Raw genomic sequence first — 14,133 nt, forward strand, 5'->3', positions numbered from 1 at the left:
GGAGACAATAAACGGTGTGCAGCGCGAACAACAATTAGAGTGAAATCAGTAGAGTTCGTATCAAATGCATAATTCAACCACTGCTGCTGTGTGGGCACTTTGCTCCGGGGCAAACAATGAAGCAAATAAGCTGAAACTTTAAGTGTAACTGCGCTGTCTGATTACACATGTGATCCCTTCTATAGCTGCCAAACGCTAGTAAAGAAGAAACGCTGTTTTCCACCATCACACATTGTAAGGAGGCTAATAATTGACTGAAACTGTATTGTTTTGACAGCGTTCGTAATTGCACGAAAGGCATCACTTCATTGTAAAATTATTTATTTCAACCAGGAATAGGTGATTACATTCATTTTGTGTGTAAACAATAATTATTTCCACATGAAAAAAGGATATCTTGTCTGCCGCAGCAAAGAAGAAGAGAAAAAGCCTCCTATTATTTCAAGCACGTACACGAGGCAACAATGAGCAAAACAATCGTGGAATTAGTGCACACTACATCTTCAGATATTTGGCAGACCTCCACGGTGGCAAAAAACAAATGAACAATAAGACATGCATCATCTATTGTGGCCCATTCTGCACAGCTGGAACAGAATCAACCAGAAAAAAAAAATTGGTTCATGTCCAAAAGCTTTGGGTGCAGAGGTAGGCGGATAAATCCGGCTTCATTTACTGCTGAAAAGCAATTTTGGGTGTATTTTTAAGTTCACCATCCAGTAGTTCCTGTAGAGATCACGCAAACTCCAAACATAATACATTTGGGGAAAAACTCATGCAAAAAAACATAATTTGATGTAGATTTAACATCTGATATAACTGCCTTTTGTGGTTATTCTGACAGCTATTTGATATGATGGATAATAAAAAGGAAATGAAAAGGGCACAGGGACAGAATAAAAGGATAAAAGTGATCATTATTTCCTTGCAGGCTGAATAACAGAGGCTCCTGATGCGTTGGTGTCTACTGCCACCTGCTGGCCTCCAGCAAACAGACATGCACACAAATATCTACACTACAGAAGAAAGTGTTTTCAAATGAATCGTGTGTCATAATTTAACATTTAGGATTTGATTTCAGTTCACAATAAATGAAAGCGTGTTAACAGCTGTTGTGGGCCCTTGAACCCACTTTGTCCACCATTCAGTTAGCAATGCACGACACGGATTAATCTGCCCGCGTGCAACAGGGGATACATCACCTGTACATGATTAGCAGGGGCAAGGTTATGACTGACACCTAATTCCATCATAATTATATTTGTTCCGTTCATTTTATGGGGCTTGCGTGAGCACATCTCAACTTTAAACGTATTAAGTTATTCACACCTGTCATTGGTCCAGTAAATGCTCACAACAGCTGCACGATGATTTATCCTTATGTTGAACTTCTGATAATTAATAATGAGCAATTAATAAGCATGCACTTGTTTGCATATATGTGAATGTAGCTGGCTATTTATATCATGTTGGGGGCCAAACTGGGGCCAGCTTCAGAGGGGCCACTTCAATTATCTCTGAAACTAAACATGCATTCATCAGGTAGGATTATTTTGTATTATTTCACCCACAATAATTGCACGTATCAAATACATGACTTACACAGTCCTATCTACAGTAAACTGTACGCTTGGCATGCAAATGTTAGCCAACACAGTATTCCAGTTAAAGCTAATGACTCATTACTGCTCAACAATGAGGTCACAAGCAGCGAACGGGCAGTATGGCTGGCTTCACTTCAGTTTTCATTCACAGTTTCGCGGTGCCATGACAGTGTCACGCGCCATGACAGTTTTAGCTTTACTCAGCTAATACTTTTTAATTAACTTCTTCTCTCACAGACATACTTCTGTAAAGGTGTAATGTCGTCTTTTAACCACAGAGTGGGCGACGTTCACCAGCCGTTACAACCCGGGGGGCGCTGTTTCACCTGTTTAAGGACGCAACAAAAGATATGCGAAATCAAAGAAAACTATTACGTCCTCCTTCGTTAAAGTGACACTAGTAACAGCTGTTTTGGATAGTCGGGATTATAGTGGATTATAGTTGCTCAAATTAGCAACTAAAACAATGTCCACAATATCACTCTTTTTTCGCCATGGTTGAGCCGACCACACACTCCGGTAGGCGCTAATAAGAAGAAGCTAAATGCTAACACGGAAAACCGAAATAGCAGAAAACACGCCAATAACACATTGAATCCAAAGATATCTTCACTATTTATCTAAGTGAAACCATCACAGAGCTGTGAGCAAACAAGCACCAGAACAACACACCAGCTTCACCGCTAATATTTCATAAACTCCTTACCTTTGTGCTGTTTTGATGTAGACGAAGGCATATTTCCCGGGTCCTACTGTTTTATCAACATCCTGTGACGGCTCTGAACTGTTACCTGAATAAATTGGGATCAATCTAACATAGGGTAACTAACGTTTGACCTATTTCAGTTTTGGCCAATGGGTTTGACCCATGGGGGCGGATCACGGTTTTCGATTATTTCATTGGCTTAAAATTCTGTCAAACAACTCAAAGATCGCATTATACACTGCTCAGACTCTTCCGGTTCGAATCTTATGTCACATGCGCAAATCGGCCAATCACAGGCTTTAGTAAGGTTCAGATACATCACGTAAAACTCAAATTCAGACGGAAATGAGCCATGTTTTACAGGTTATTATATGGCCCAGGCTCTCAAAATGATGCCAAACTGCTGTATTAGATAGATTGAACACTATTAGTGATAAAATAAGTGAAATATATAGTTAGATAGTTTATAAAAGTAAAATAAAACACCTATATCGGCTGCTTCTAAAATCAGAATTGACGTTGGCTGACCTCAGCTGACCCTGATTTCTCAGGCATACTTCACTCTATCAAAGCCAATTCTTTTTTTAAAGGACTGCTGACATGTTGTGATTTGATTTAGGAGAGTTTAGGCCAGCTTCTGCATCATTTCAAATCAATAAAAGTGCTTTTTAGGGGGAAAAAAAAAGGCAAACCTGAAAATGTTCAATTTGAGCTGTGTTTAACATTCGTCCAGCATTTACCAGGAACATATACACTGATATGTACACATCTTAACAAAGCTCACATTTATTTGTGTTATTATGCCATTTCAATTATTCAAATAGACCTTGTAGTTAGAGATTTACACTCTCTGGCGTATGGGTAAGACATTTTCAGCAGAGTGCTAAAAATAGGCCTAGGGTTCAAGAGGTTAAAGGGTAATGTTTTCTTTTGAAAATACGGACTTTATTTTGAATGTTGTAACCGGAAGTGTGTGTCTATTCTGGGCCGGCTCGGGAGCCGAGCCTCTCGAGCTGAGCCAATCAAAGTGCAGCGAACCTCCCTTCATAGCCACGCGACTATTTTCATGTCTCAACACAAAACACTGGCTGGGTGAAGGAGTCCCGAGTCGTCTTTTCATTGTTCCCGAGTCACATTAAAGTAAGAAATTAACGTCATATCACTTCACGTTGTTAATCTGAGCCGCGCTGCAACCGTTGCACGTAAAGCATCAGAGCCTCAGCTAAAGTTTACGTCAGACGGTGGACTCAGACGATAGCTAGGCTAACGTTACCCGTTATCTAACGGTCAATGTGTGGCTAACGTCAGTACATACGTTGGTGTTTCAACACGGGTGCAGTTTGCGGCGAGAAGGTCACGTCGAAGACGTAAAGAAAACACGTATAACTCTTAAAACAGGACGTAAATAAACGCGTGGGTAACGTTGCAGTCTTAAATTCGGCATAAACAGTCTGAATGTGTGTACCAGTACTGCATGACGTTACACAGTTAAACAACCATATACGTAACTATTGCAGTACACCACACACCATATGATGAAGGGTGGTCTGGAATACATAAGAAGTGGTGTATATTTAGACCAAGTCAGCAGCAGCAGGCTGGGAGAAGCTAATCTTAGATAGGTGCTGGGATTAGACAAGACTCCATTCACATGTAGTGGAGTTCCTCTGGTCCTACTAATAAATACACACATGTGCCTTTAAACTAATCGACTAGTTTCACACAATGTGCAGATTTAATGATCCAGTCTTAGTACACAAGACAACGTGGACATTTATTAGTTTAGAAAAGCACACACTGCTCTGTACATCAGGGTATCGACACGCTCGTGCCCTTGACAACACCAGCGCGTTAAGTAGGAGCGATGTAACTTTACTGCTGTGCACCATGGTAGCAGATGCACCATAAATGTCTTGTGTGTGGAAGGTGTGCGATGCCGGTGATGCAGTTGCTGAGGGGCGCAGTGAAGCATGCTGGGAGCGGCCCCCGGTGCAGCGTCCAGAGGGTGATCTCGGCAGCACGCGGCGTCTGCTCGTCCTCGCGACACTCTGGGAGAACTCATCCCCCGTCCTGCGCTGATACCGATCACCCCAAAATCCTCATCACTGGTTGGTCATTCTCTGTGTCGCTACATCTGTTTGTTTTTAGGAAGTTTCCTTCTATAATATCAAAATATAACTTTTTTTATCGTTCTAGGAGGGCTTGGTCAGCTAGGGGTAGGGCTCGCCAAGCTGCTGAGGTAAGGAGTGTGGAGAAAAGCTCTGATTTCACATGTTTAGTGCCAGCAGTCTCCTCTTCAGTTGCCATGTTGTCACCTATGACCTCTTCTGATGTTTCACCCTCAGGAGACGCTTTGGAAAGAACAACGTGATCCTGTCTGACATCAGGAAACCCCCCAACCACGTCTACCACGGTGGTGTGTATTCCAGTACAACCTACTGTGTGGAATTCTGCCACCCAAAAAAAAAAAAAGAAGCTTGGGATGAAAGTGTTCGTGCACGTGTGCCCTCCGCAGGTCCGTTCATCTTCTCAGACATCCTGGACTATAAGAACCTCAGGGAGCTCGTGGTGAACAACAACATCAGCTGGCTGGTTCACTACTCGGCCGTGCTGTCCGCTGTGGGGGAGAACAACGTCGCGCTGGCCAAAGAGGTCAACATCACAGGTACGTGCGCGCACTCGCCGAAGCTACCAAAGATAAGCTGCTCTATATCGGATCCTGAAGGCACGTTCGCAGCAGCGATTAGAGCCGCCCTAACGCAGACACTTATGCGCAGCCTCTCTCTCTTCGTAGGTCTCCATAACATATTAGACATAGCAACCGAACATGGTCTGCGTCTGTTTGTCCCCAGCACCATCGGTGCCTTCGGTCCGTCGTCGCCCCGGGACCCCGCGCCCGAGCTGTGTGTGCAGAGGCCGCGCACCATCTACGGCGTGTCCAAGGTCCACGCCGAGCTGATGGGCGAGGTGAGACGCGGCGGCACGGACACGCGGTTTCCAAACACCTTCTTGCGTTTTACCACAAAGTGTTTTGTTTTGTCTTAAAGCTTTGCGTACGCCTCTTTGTCAGTACTACCACCACAGGTATGGGCTGGATTTCCGCTGCCTCAGGTATCCGGGCATCATCTCAGCCGACTCCCAGCCTGGAGGAGGAACCACAGGTGAGCAGGTGGTGGGGGGGGGGGGGGGGGTGTTTAAGGTGTGACCTACCCGAGGATGAAGAGGGTGGAGCTCTGGTGGTGTTCTTAATCTTGATCTGTGTTTTCCATCACCCAGACTACGCGGTCCAGATCTTCCACGCAGCTGTGAAGACGGGTTGCTTTGAGTGCAACCTGCGCAGTGACACGCGGCTTCCTATGATGTACATCGGTAATAAAACTTGATTTTGAACGATAGTCATACTGTGATCCACCTCTTTGTCCTTCATCTCTTGTCCCCCCCCCCCTCGTCTTCCCGTCTAGACGACTGTCTCAGGGCGACTCTGGAGTTCCTGGAGGCTCCCGCTGAGTCACTGCTCAGCCGCACCTACAACATCAACGCCACGAGCTTCACGCCGCACGACCTCGTCCGGGAGCTACAGAAAGCCCTGCCCGACCTCAAGGTCACCTACAACGTGGACCCGGTCCTGCAGGCCATAGGTGACACCGCCGGGTCTAAAGATGTCTCCACTGCTACCAGAGTTTAACAAATCCCTCCCCTTGTCTCCGTGTCTTTTCAGCGGACGGCTGGCCGATGGCGCTGGAGGACGGCGCGGCGCGGCGGGACTGGGGCTGGAAGCACGAGTACGACCTCTCAGAGTTGGTGCGGACCATGCTGACTCACATCGGCGCGGGGAACCAGCTCGCACAAGCCTACTGAGCCTCGCGGAGATTTTATTTATTTATTTTCTTGCAACCCTATTTTTAAAAAAAAGCAGCTTTATTTAAGAGGACGTCTAGCCCTCACTGTCACACTTTAAACAGTTAGATTAATGAAACATATTTAGACCAGCGGCATAAAACCATTCCAGACCTCCTCGTCCGTCCGGCTCATCTCTCTGGTCTTGTCCATCCATCCAGCTTTTATGTCAAACCTGATGCATGCTGGGTACGATCGCCAAGTTACTGAACTGTTAAAGAGAGTCGAGTCCTCTCTCTGTGAATGTATTTACAGTGGGTACGGAAAGTATTCGGACCCCTTTAAAAACTATTTTTTGATTTTAGCAAATGGCTGCAATGAAACAAAGAGTGAAAAATGTAAAGGGGTCTGAATACTTTCCGTACCCACTGTATGTATCTGTGAGTATGCAGATTTGCTTGCCTTAAAAGCCGCCATCTTGAAAACCAGCTGGCTTTGAGCACGAGCTTCACTCCCAGCCGTCCCCCAGTACGTACTGCAGGCACCAGTGGAAACTGTGCCGTACTGTAGGATAGTTTAACGGTGCTCGGACCGTAGTTGCCTGGCATGAAAAATAAGTGTTCAGAGTTCGAGAATGTCTTTCTGTCAGCCACTTCACTTTTGAACTACCGTAGGTGCTTTTAATGTTCATGTTTGATTTCCGTTTTAAGTGATTATGACTGTTGCTTTCGTCCTCTGCGTTGAGTATGTATGAATGTTGAATCAACGGCTGCGCTCGCGGTTCATTTTCGTCCATTGAGGGGAAATGGAGATCTTCAGTTTTTTTAAGGGCTTAGATCTGTCAAGTAGTAAAAAAAGAAAAAGATATGTTATTTATAATGCTATTCTTTGCAGCCTTTTCTGTCAAAACTATTTTTATTTTTTAAATAAATACTTGAATGAAACCAGCAACCAATCACAAGTCTATTCTCATTGTATTTGACAATCAACCTGACAATGAAACGCACCTAACACGGTGGTCACTCCGTCGGCTGTCCCACCTGCGAGGATATTTGTTCCTCTTTGAGGCCTTTTATCTTCAGGTTTTCACACAATAATCACATAAAACTATTTCAATTCAATGAAACAGTTACAGTGGCTACAAGAACTCATTTTAACACTCCTATTTTAATAAGTTCTCCTCTTTGTCTGCTTTCACTGATTTTGCTATGAGGTATAATCCACTAGTTGGGGGAAACAGGCCCCCCCCCCCTTTCCTTCTCTCTGCTCCGCTCTGCTGATCTCCTGTCAGTCCAGGAAGCTCAGTCAGCTCTCTGACGTTCCTACTTTTTTGGGGGTCTATCTCTCCTTTTTATGCTGTCCTCTGATAGCAAAAGGGTCTTAGTTTGGGTAAATAAAAGGGTCTTATTTTGCTCTATTTTTGGGGGGTAAGACCCCCTAAGGATCTAGTGGGGAAAAAGTCCATCTCTGAGGGGGTAAGACCCCTAAAGGGTCTTCTCTTCCCTTTAGAGTGGGTAAGACGTCTATCCCGTACTCTAGTTGGGGGAGAAGCCTGAATCTCTCAGTTTTCCTGCTGATCTAAGGCTGGAAACTCCTCCAGTTCATGTGTCACTCACACACGAGTCCTCTCTCTCTAGAGCAGACACAGAGTGGAACTGGTTGTAACTGGTTTCATCCTGTTCAGAAGAGCAAGGATTCTAAACGTTTGGAGTGGGTATTTTATATAAGGCATCTATGCAGCTTATATGTTCATCACGTCTATCATAAAATAAAAGAGAGCTGAGAATGAAGAGATTAAATGACTTTAAGATTTGACTTTAAGATTTGTTCCGTCTGCGTTGTGAGGACCTGTGTTTGACAGAGCGGGGTTGTGGAGCCTTCCTGTGGCCGGTGGAGCCCGCTGCAGTTTGAAGCTGACAGAGCGTGAGCTCACCTTGATGCTCCCGCTCATGCAGATCTGTGCCCTGCAGCACATGGACATCAGACACATCAGACACATGACAATGTGTTATTGTAGCTGTGTAGTGATCGCAAAGACTTCGTTACCTGCACTAGAGGACACGGCGTGGGCGGCAACTGCACCTCCAGGTGGAGCTGAGCGACGGACGTGTCGGCGGCGGCGCCGCCCACCACCGCCTGGAAGAGCCTCCGCCGGGCGACGCAGGCGCCCGCGAGGAACCCGGTGAACTCGTGCCGGTGGACGGGGGTGAGGTTTAGCAAACACTCGGACAGCGCGTCTCTCACCAGGGGCGATAGTCCGGGTACGTCGGGACCTGAAGGGGTTTTATTAAAAACCAAACAAAGCAAAATAAGACAAAACACAGGAGGAGTGAAACACTGGAGATGAGTCACTAACGTGACCCTTGATCGTGACCTCCAGATGAAGCACCTGTGGCCCCTTCGAGGCCTCCTCCACACAGCACACTGCACACTGCCCTTTACCGTCCAGCCGTGGGAAGATGCCTTTGGCGACCGCCGCTGCCTGGATCACGGCGGGCCAGGGGAAGCCGCGGGCCGCGGCGAACATGGCGGTGTCGTACACAAACTCCTGGTGGAAGCACCGCCGCTCGTCGCAGAACTCGGGCCACGAGAAGTGGTGGCTGAGCCTCGGCACGCCGGTCTCTCTCTGTCACCGACACGAGAACACACAGTCACTGTTGACGCTAGTGCATCATTACAGATGCTATTAAGGTGGTTTGTGTTGTGTTCAGCACGGTTTCTGTAGAGGCTTGTTCATGCTTTATTGTGTATATAGCGTTCCAGCTTTTTACGGTTATAGTCTACTTAGTGACACTTTCCTCTCATACAACTAATAGTTATGTAGTTCAAACAAACATCAGATTACATGAGGCCATGTTATTGTGCTGCATAGGGGAGGTATAGAGTAGCATGTACTTAGTGTACTGGATCTAACTGATGCTCTTATGATTTAATTCCCAGAATGTCACAATGAAAAAACAAAGTACAGCAGAAATCTCACTAATGTAAGTGTGAACCACGAGTTAGCTAAAACTGTAGCTCAGCTAATAGTTAATGGCCTCTCTGTGCTAATTTGTTGAGCTACGTGACGTCATAACAGTGTGCCCACGTGTTAGGGGCCGATAAGTGGCGCGTGCTCTTTGATGGTTTAAACCCCGGTGTTTACTCCACACCGCCTACCTGCTGCCTCGCTATCTGCTTTATCTCACGCTCAGTCAGGGAATCCATCCCGCTACGCGACGAAAGTGCGCTCGGTTGCCATTGGAGACGACGAACGCGGGCGCGTGGGTGGAGCGTGCGCTTACGTGATTACGTCGCACTCACGTCCTGCGTGAGGCAGCTGATGGAATGTTCAGATACTTTGGTGCAAGACGCTTAATTTTCAGGTTTCTGTCATATTACTATTATTATTAAGCATCATATCACATTTCAGTAGCTTGTTACACACTATGATATAACCACATAGCTGTTTGATAAGAGTTTAGGTGACACCTGTTGTTTCCGAGCTTTAATGGCGACTGGTTCGGTTGACAGTTGACAAAAGGCTGCTAAAAGCCCAAAGGAGCGGTCGGTTCACCCTCAAACACACCGCCGCTCTTTAGTTAGTGTTTGTTTAAAAACACCGGAGTCAGGAACGGTTCTTGAACGCAACACGGTTTATCAGTCCGCCGCTACAGATGGCTCGAGCTAATCCTCTTTCACGAGAATCTCACTCCTCCTCCTCCCCTTCTTCTTCTCCTCCTCCTCCTTTCCTTTTTTCAAGAAATAAATCGGACAGTTGGTTTTCTAATGTAAAGACAATGGATTGAGATGACGTCAAGATAGCCGTCTCAACAACACACCACTTCCGGTCACGTATCTCAAAATAAAAGTCGTATCAGCTGAAGAGCCTCTGCATTTTGGTGTGTCTTTCTTTTTACAAATGATTGCGTATTAATTAATCACATTAGAAAGGTAAATGTCATTTTTATTCACATGAAACGAGTGTTTAGCAGTATCTGAAGGAAATGTATTTCTCTGTGGGTTCGTAATCTCTGCGAAATTTCAGGGAATTTTCATTTCATTTGTGCTTTTATAATAATGATTTTCCACAAGATCAATGTATCTCAAAGGGATTATAGTAGTCTGTGTAGCCTTCCCACTCCCTCTAATGAATACTTGAAAGGTTTCTCGACACCTCAGGAGGTTTGTTGCTTAAAAGATATTTGGAGGCTAGAAAACATCTATTTATTTATTTAGTTTGTTGCAGAATAGAATCAGGCGTCAGTATGAACAGTGCTCTTTCTGCACATTTGAAACAAAAAAACTTTGTGTACATTCGGCACTTCTACACATCTGGTTGTCTGGTTTGATAATAGTGTCCTCTTATTAAGAGTTTTTACTCATAGATTCCTTTTGTACTATCTTCCATCTAATATATTTAGCCTATAGGTAGCACCAAACCTCATACTCTTTGTCTGATAGATTTTCTAAATTATATTAAATCCCTAAAATACATAAACAAGAACAAGCTAATTATGCCACTAATGCCCCAGTATTGAGCCTTTTCATTTGAAAGAGAGCTGCTCTTTATGACCTTACAGTGGTGTTAACGATCAGTCAAATGCTTTAAAAAATGTCAGTTTTAAACACATCCTATAAACGTTCCGTTAAAAACTAACGCATTTATTTGGGAGGGCCAAATCAGTGTACTTCCGGTCTGTAAGCCGCTGACTTGACACGTGCCTCAACGTGCGCCTCACAGCGACGATCTGCGGGGAGAACTGAAACGCGCGGCTGCTGCTCTGCTGCTCGCGACTCCACCTGACTTGTAAACATCGTACATGTGAATGTTTTCCTCTGGATGTGTCATCGGCACGTTAATCTCCCATCATTCCTATCGGTACGTGTCCATAAAGGTAAGAATGATCTCTTTTTATTTCAAACTCCTTTTTAAACCTTTAAACTCTTTTATATGGCTGATAAAGTTCTACTGTTGAGAGTGTGTTCATGTAGCTATGTGGCCGTTATACACACAGTCTGTTTGTGTGTGTGTGATCCAGTTGTGAGTATGAGGTGAGTCACACACACCTGCTTATTCGATGAGAGAGGGATCGAGGAGGTGCAAAGAGTGAGTGGACCTCCTAACGTAGGCCACACATCATCATCATAATCTCCCACTTGTTTTCTTCCTCCTTTGTCCTGCTGATGGAACCAATAACACGTCAGCGACTGAGGGCTTTAGTTTCCATCGTCTCCTTGATTTCTCCACAAGGAATCCTCATTAGCAGCAACAGTCTTCCTGTCAGCACAGGACCTACTCATCCCAGACTTCCTGTCTACCCACAAGTCTCAGAGGCTCCGTCTCTCACCAGAGCTGTGAAGCAGAGACCGGTTCATCAGACGGGGAGCTCAACGAGGCGCAATTGTGCAAGAAGGTTTATATTGTGTAGGGGGGGTAAAAACAAAAAGGACTGTATTGTAGATTGTTTTTTGTGAATCTTCCTCTGCAGCGGCAGGAGACTCTGCTCTGATTAAATTTGAAGTTTTAAGGACTTTCGTGACAATGATCCTGTTCTGTTGTTCAACAATTAGTTGCTTTTAAGAGAAAAGGTGTTTGTTTTTTTCAAGTTTTATTTTGTAGGCCCAGACATACTTCCAGAGGTCATTATTGCATGTTCTTAAAGCTGCTCTAATGAATATATATATATATCTTTTTATTAACAATGGATCAAGTGACTACTTGTTTGTGAAAGAGGGTCCCTTGTAGAGTTAAACCCAAAGAGAATTATCAGAGTTTTAGCATCTTTCAGCTCATTGTTTTGGTTTTTACGGGCCGCAACTTTCCCGTATTTGGTTTCGGGCAGCCGGTGAACAACACAGCGGAGCATTTAGCGGCTAAAGAGCGAGCTAGCTTGGGAAGCTTCCCATTGGTAAACTCAATCCTGAGGTGCTTTACCCGACGTCTATGCCGCCGTAATTCCAGTTTCACACCCAAAACAGGCCCAAAGATATAAACATGTAAAAACAACACAAGTGAAAAGATGAAGTAGACCACTCCTCCAGTGATGAGCAGTTGGTGTTGTCAGTGATTTCTAAACCCCCCCCCCCCCCCGCTGTCAGACAGATTGTCTTTAGATTACAATCCTCTCCGACTACAGCCATGTGTGTGTGTGAGAAGAAGATAAAGAAGCTGACAATGTAATATCTCTGATTGCACGTTAACTCACATACAGACGGTAACATTTTACCGCCCTCTCATCTCACTCGGTGATGAATTTGAATAACAACGTTGCAAATTAGCATGTGCCTCCTCGCCGGGTCAGGTGTGCATAAGAACGTGACTTTGTCTTGGCCTCACCATAGCAACCCCCCCCCCCCCCCCCCCCCCCCCCCTCACACACACACACACACACACACACACACACACACACAGGCTCTTAAGCAGGCTTTTCATTCTATCCTTAGCCTCTCCTCCTCATTTCTCCTCCCTTCCCCCCCCCCCCCCCCCTCCGTGCACCTGATTAGACGGCCATTTTGCCCCAAGAGCCGTGGAGACGGGGGCTCTGCTTTACATCTGTGACTCAAGCGTCACGGGTAGCCGACACACACACACACACACTCACTCACTCAAACAGTTAGTTTGGACTCGACCGGTCAGACCCGGCACGGACAGATTCCCCTCCAGCTTGTTCTCATCTCTTTGGACCATGTTTCCTGAATACGTGAGTGGTCACCTGATAGAGAAGTGTTAAGTTTATGGGTTTTTCTGAAGTTTTTAAGTAGCGATTTAAAAAAAAAAGGCTCTTTAGTTGACTTTAAAGTTACAAAGATGAGTCTGTAGTTGACATATGTGACGATGGCTTAGTGGTAAATATATATATCACCAACATGTGGCAGAAATGGGTTGATATGGTAGTGAAAGCGGTTCTTGTTATCTGAAAAAGTTCCCCAACTTGTCTCTATTGTGCTCAAAGGGCGAGTGTTAAAATGTCTTATCAATGTGCTGTTCAGGGTGTTTGTGTCTTTTATTGTCTCGTACACTTTAATAAGTGTCAACAAGACGTTAACTGGGCGACTAACACTGCAATTCAATGTGATTATCTATTGACCAGCTATTGAGGGCCTCAGCAGGGAACAATAATTAAAAGTACAGGCCTTTATGGACTTTATCACCATTTAGTTGGTTGGAAATGATTTGATCGGCGTCACTTTGGAACCCGGTGATTCGCAGCTCGACCTGCGGTGTTTCATGTATAAAGGTGTTATCGGACACGGAGCTGAGGAGGGATTAAGAAGCACAGCGTCACGTTGAGTGTCTCCAGCTAAGAGCAGTGACCTGGCCCGCGGTCCAGCCTCATGGGACTTTAAAGCCTTGCTAAGCCGGCTGATAACGGTCCCTTTTCTTTTTTTTCATAGGTGATAGAAAGTCATCACAGTCATGATTAACATCTTTATCGCTCTGAGCTGCAGCCTCATGAAACGTACGTACTGGACATGATGCAAGCTGCTGAGAAGCAGGACAGAAGGTCTCTGCGTCCAAATAGGATTTTAGACGTGTCCTAGGCCGCTCCACTAAATATAGCAGGCTGAGGGAAGCTCGGTCTCCAACATGTACTGTGTATAGATGAGCAGGTTGCTGCATTTGATATAACGTCATGTGACTATACTTCCCAAAATTGATGCCGATCCATCCGTCTTTTGCCCCAAATGCATTAGATGGAATGAGAATGTGTGGGAATCTTACTCGTTTGATTTGGACGACTTTGTAGAAAGTACTTCCTCTCCTGTCATATGTAACACCCTTATATACCAGGTAGTCCTGTTAGTGGATCTGCTGCCCTGAATCCTCAGTCAAACACTAATTAGTTCCGAGTGTGATTAGAAAGTGTGGGAACAGCAAAGCAAAAGTAACACTTCAATAGGAAATGAATCTTTTGAGAACTTCTGCAGTGATGTTTCGTCAGATGCCTCGACAACGTCTCGTTGTGTGTGTGTGTGTCCCTCAGGTGTGCGTGAGATCGCAGC

At 45.1% G+C, this 14,133-nt stretch overlaps 2 protein-coding genes across 4 annotated transcripts; one reads left to right on the plus strand and one right to left on the minus strand.

Moving 5' to 3' along the window:
- The first annotated feature begins 3,362 nt into the window (after positions 1-3,362).
- Positions 3,363-6,527, plus strand: LOC306715173 (L-threonine 3-dehydrogenase, mitochondrial-like). Of its 3 annotated transcripts, none has more exons than XM_079185450.1 (9): positions 3,363-3,450; positions 4,237-4,418; positions 4,507-4,549; positions 4,656-4,975; positions 5,105-5,277; positions 5,381-5,471; positions 5,587-5,679; positions 5,772-5,948; positions 6,029-6,527. In XM_079185450.1, the coding sequence occupies exons 2-9, from the start codon at positions 4,244-4,246 to the stop codon at positions 6,166-6,168; spliced, it is 1,212 nt and encodes a 403-aa protein (XP_079041576.1). In that variant the 5' UTR covers positions 3,363-3,450; positions 4,237-4,243; the 3' UTR covers positions 6,169-6,527. The 3 variants fall into 3 exon arrangements, with proteins under 3 accessions (XP_079041576.1, XP_079041577.1, XP_079041575.1); XM_079185451.1 differs by lacking the exon at positions 3,363-3,450 and having other exon boundaries at positions 4,084-4,418; positions 4,656-4,726; positions 4,826-4,975; XM_079185449.1 differs by lacking the exon at positions 3,363-3,450 and having other exon boundaries at positions 4,084-4,418.
- Positions 6,528-7,964: 1,437 nt separating this feature from the next.
- Positions 7,965-9,354, minus strand: cUnh8orf74 (chromosome Un C8orf74 homolog; the record flags this gene model as incomplete). The annotated part of the gene is made up of 4 exons (XM_079185628.1): positions 7,965-8,111; positions 8,194-8,420; positions 8,509-8,773; positions 9,307-9,354. 4 exons carry the CDS (start codon positions 9,352-9,354, stop codon positions 7,965-7,967), a joined length of 687 nt encoding a protein of 228 aa, XP_079041754.1.
- Between the last annotated feature and the right edge of the window lie 4,779 nt (positions 9,355-14,133).

Source organism: Pholis gunnellus, assembly GCF_910591455.1.
Source record: "Pholis gunnellus genome assembly, chromosome: 24".
NCBI classification, from domain to species: domain Eukaryota; kingdom Metazoa; phylum Chordata; class Actinopteri; order Perciformes; family Pholidae; genus Pholis; species Pholis gunnellus.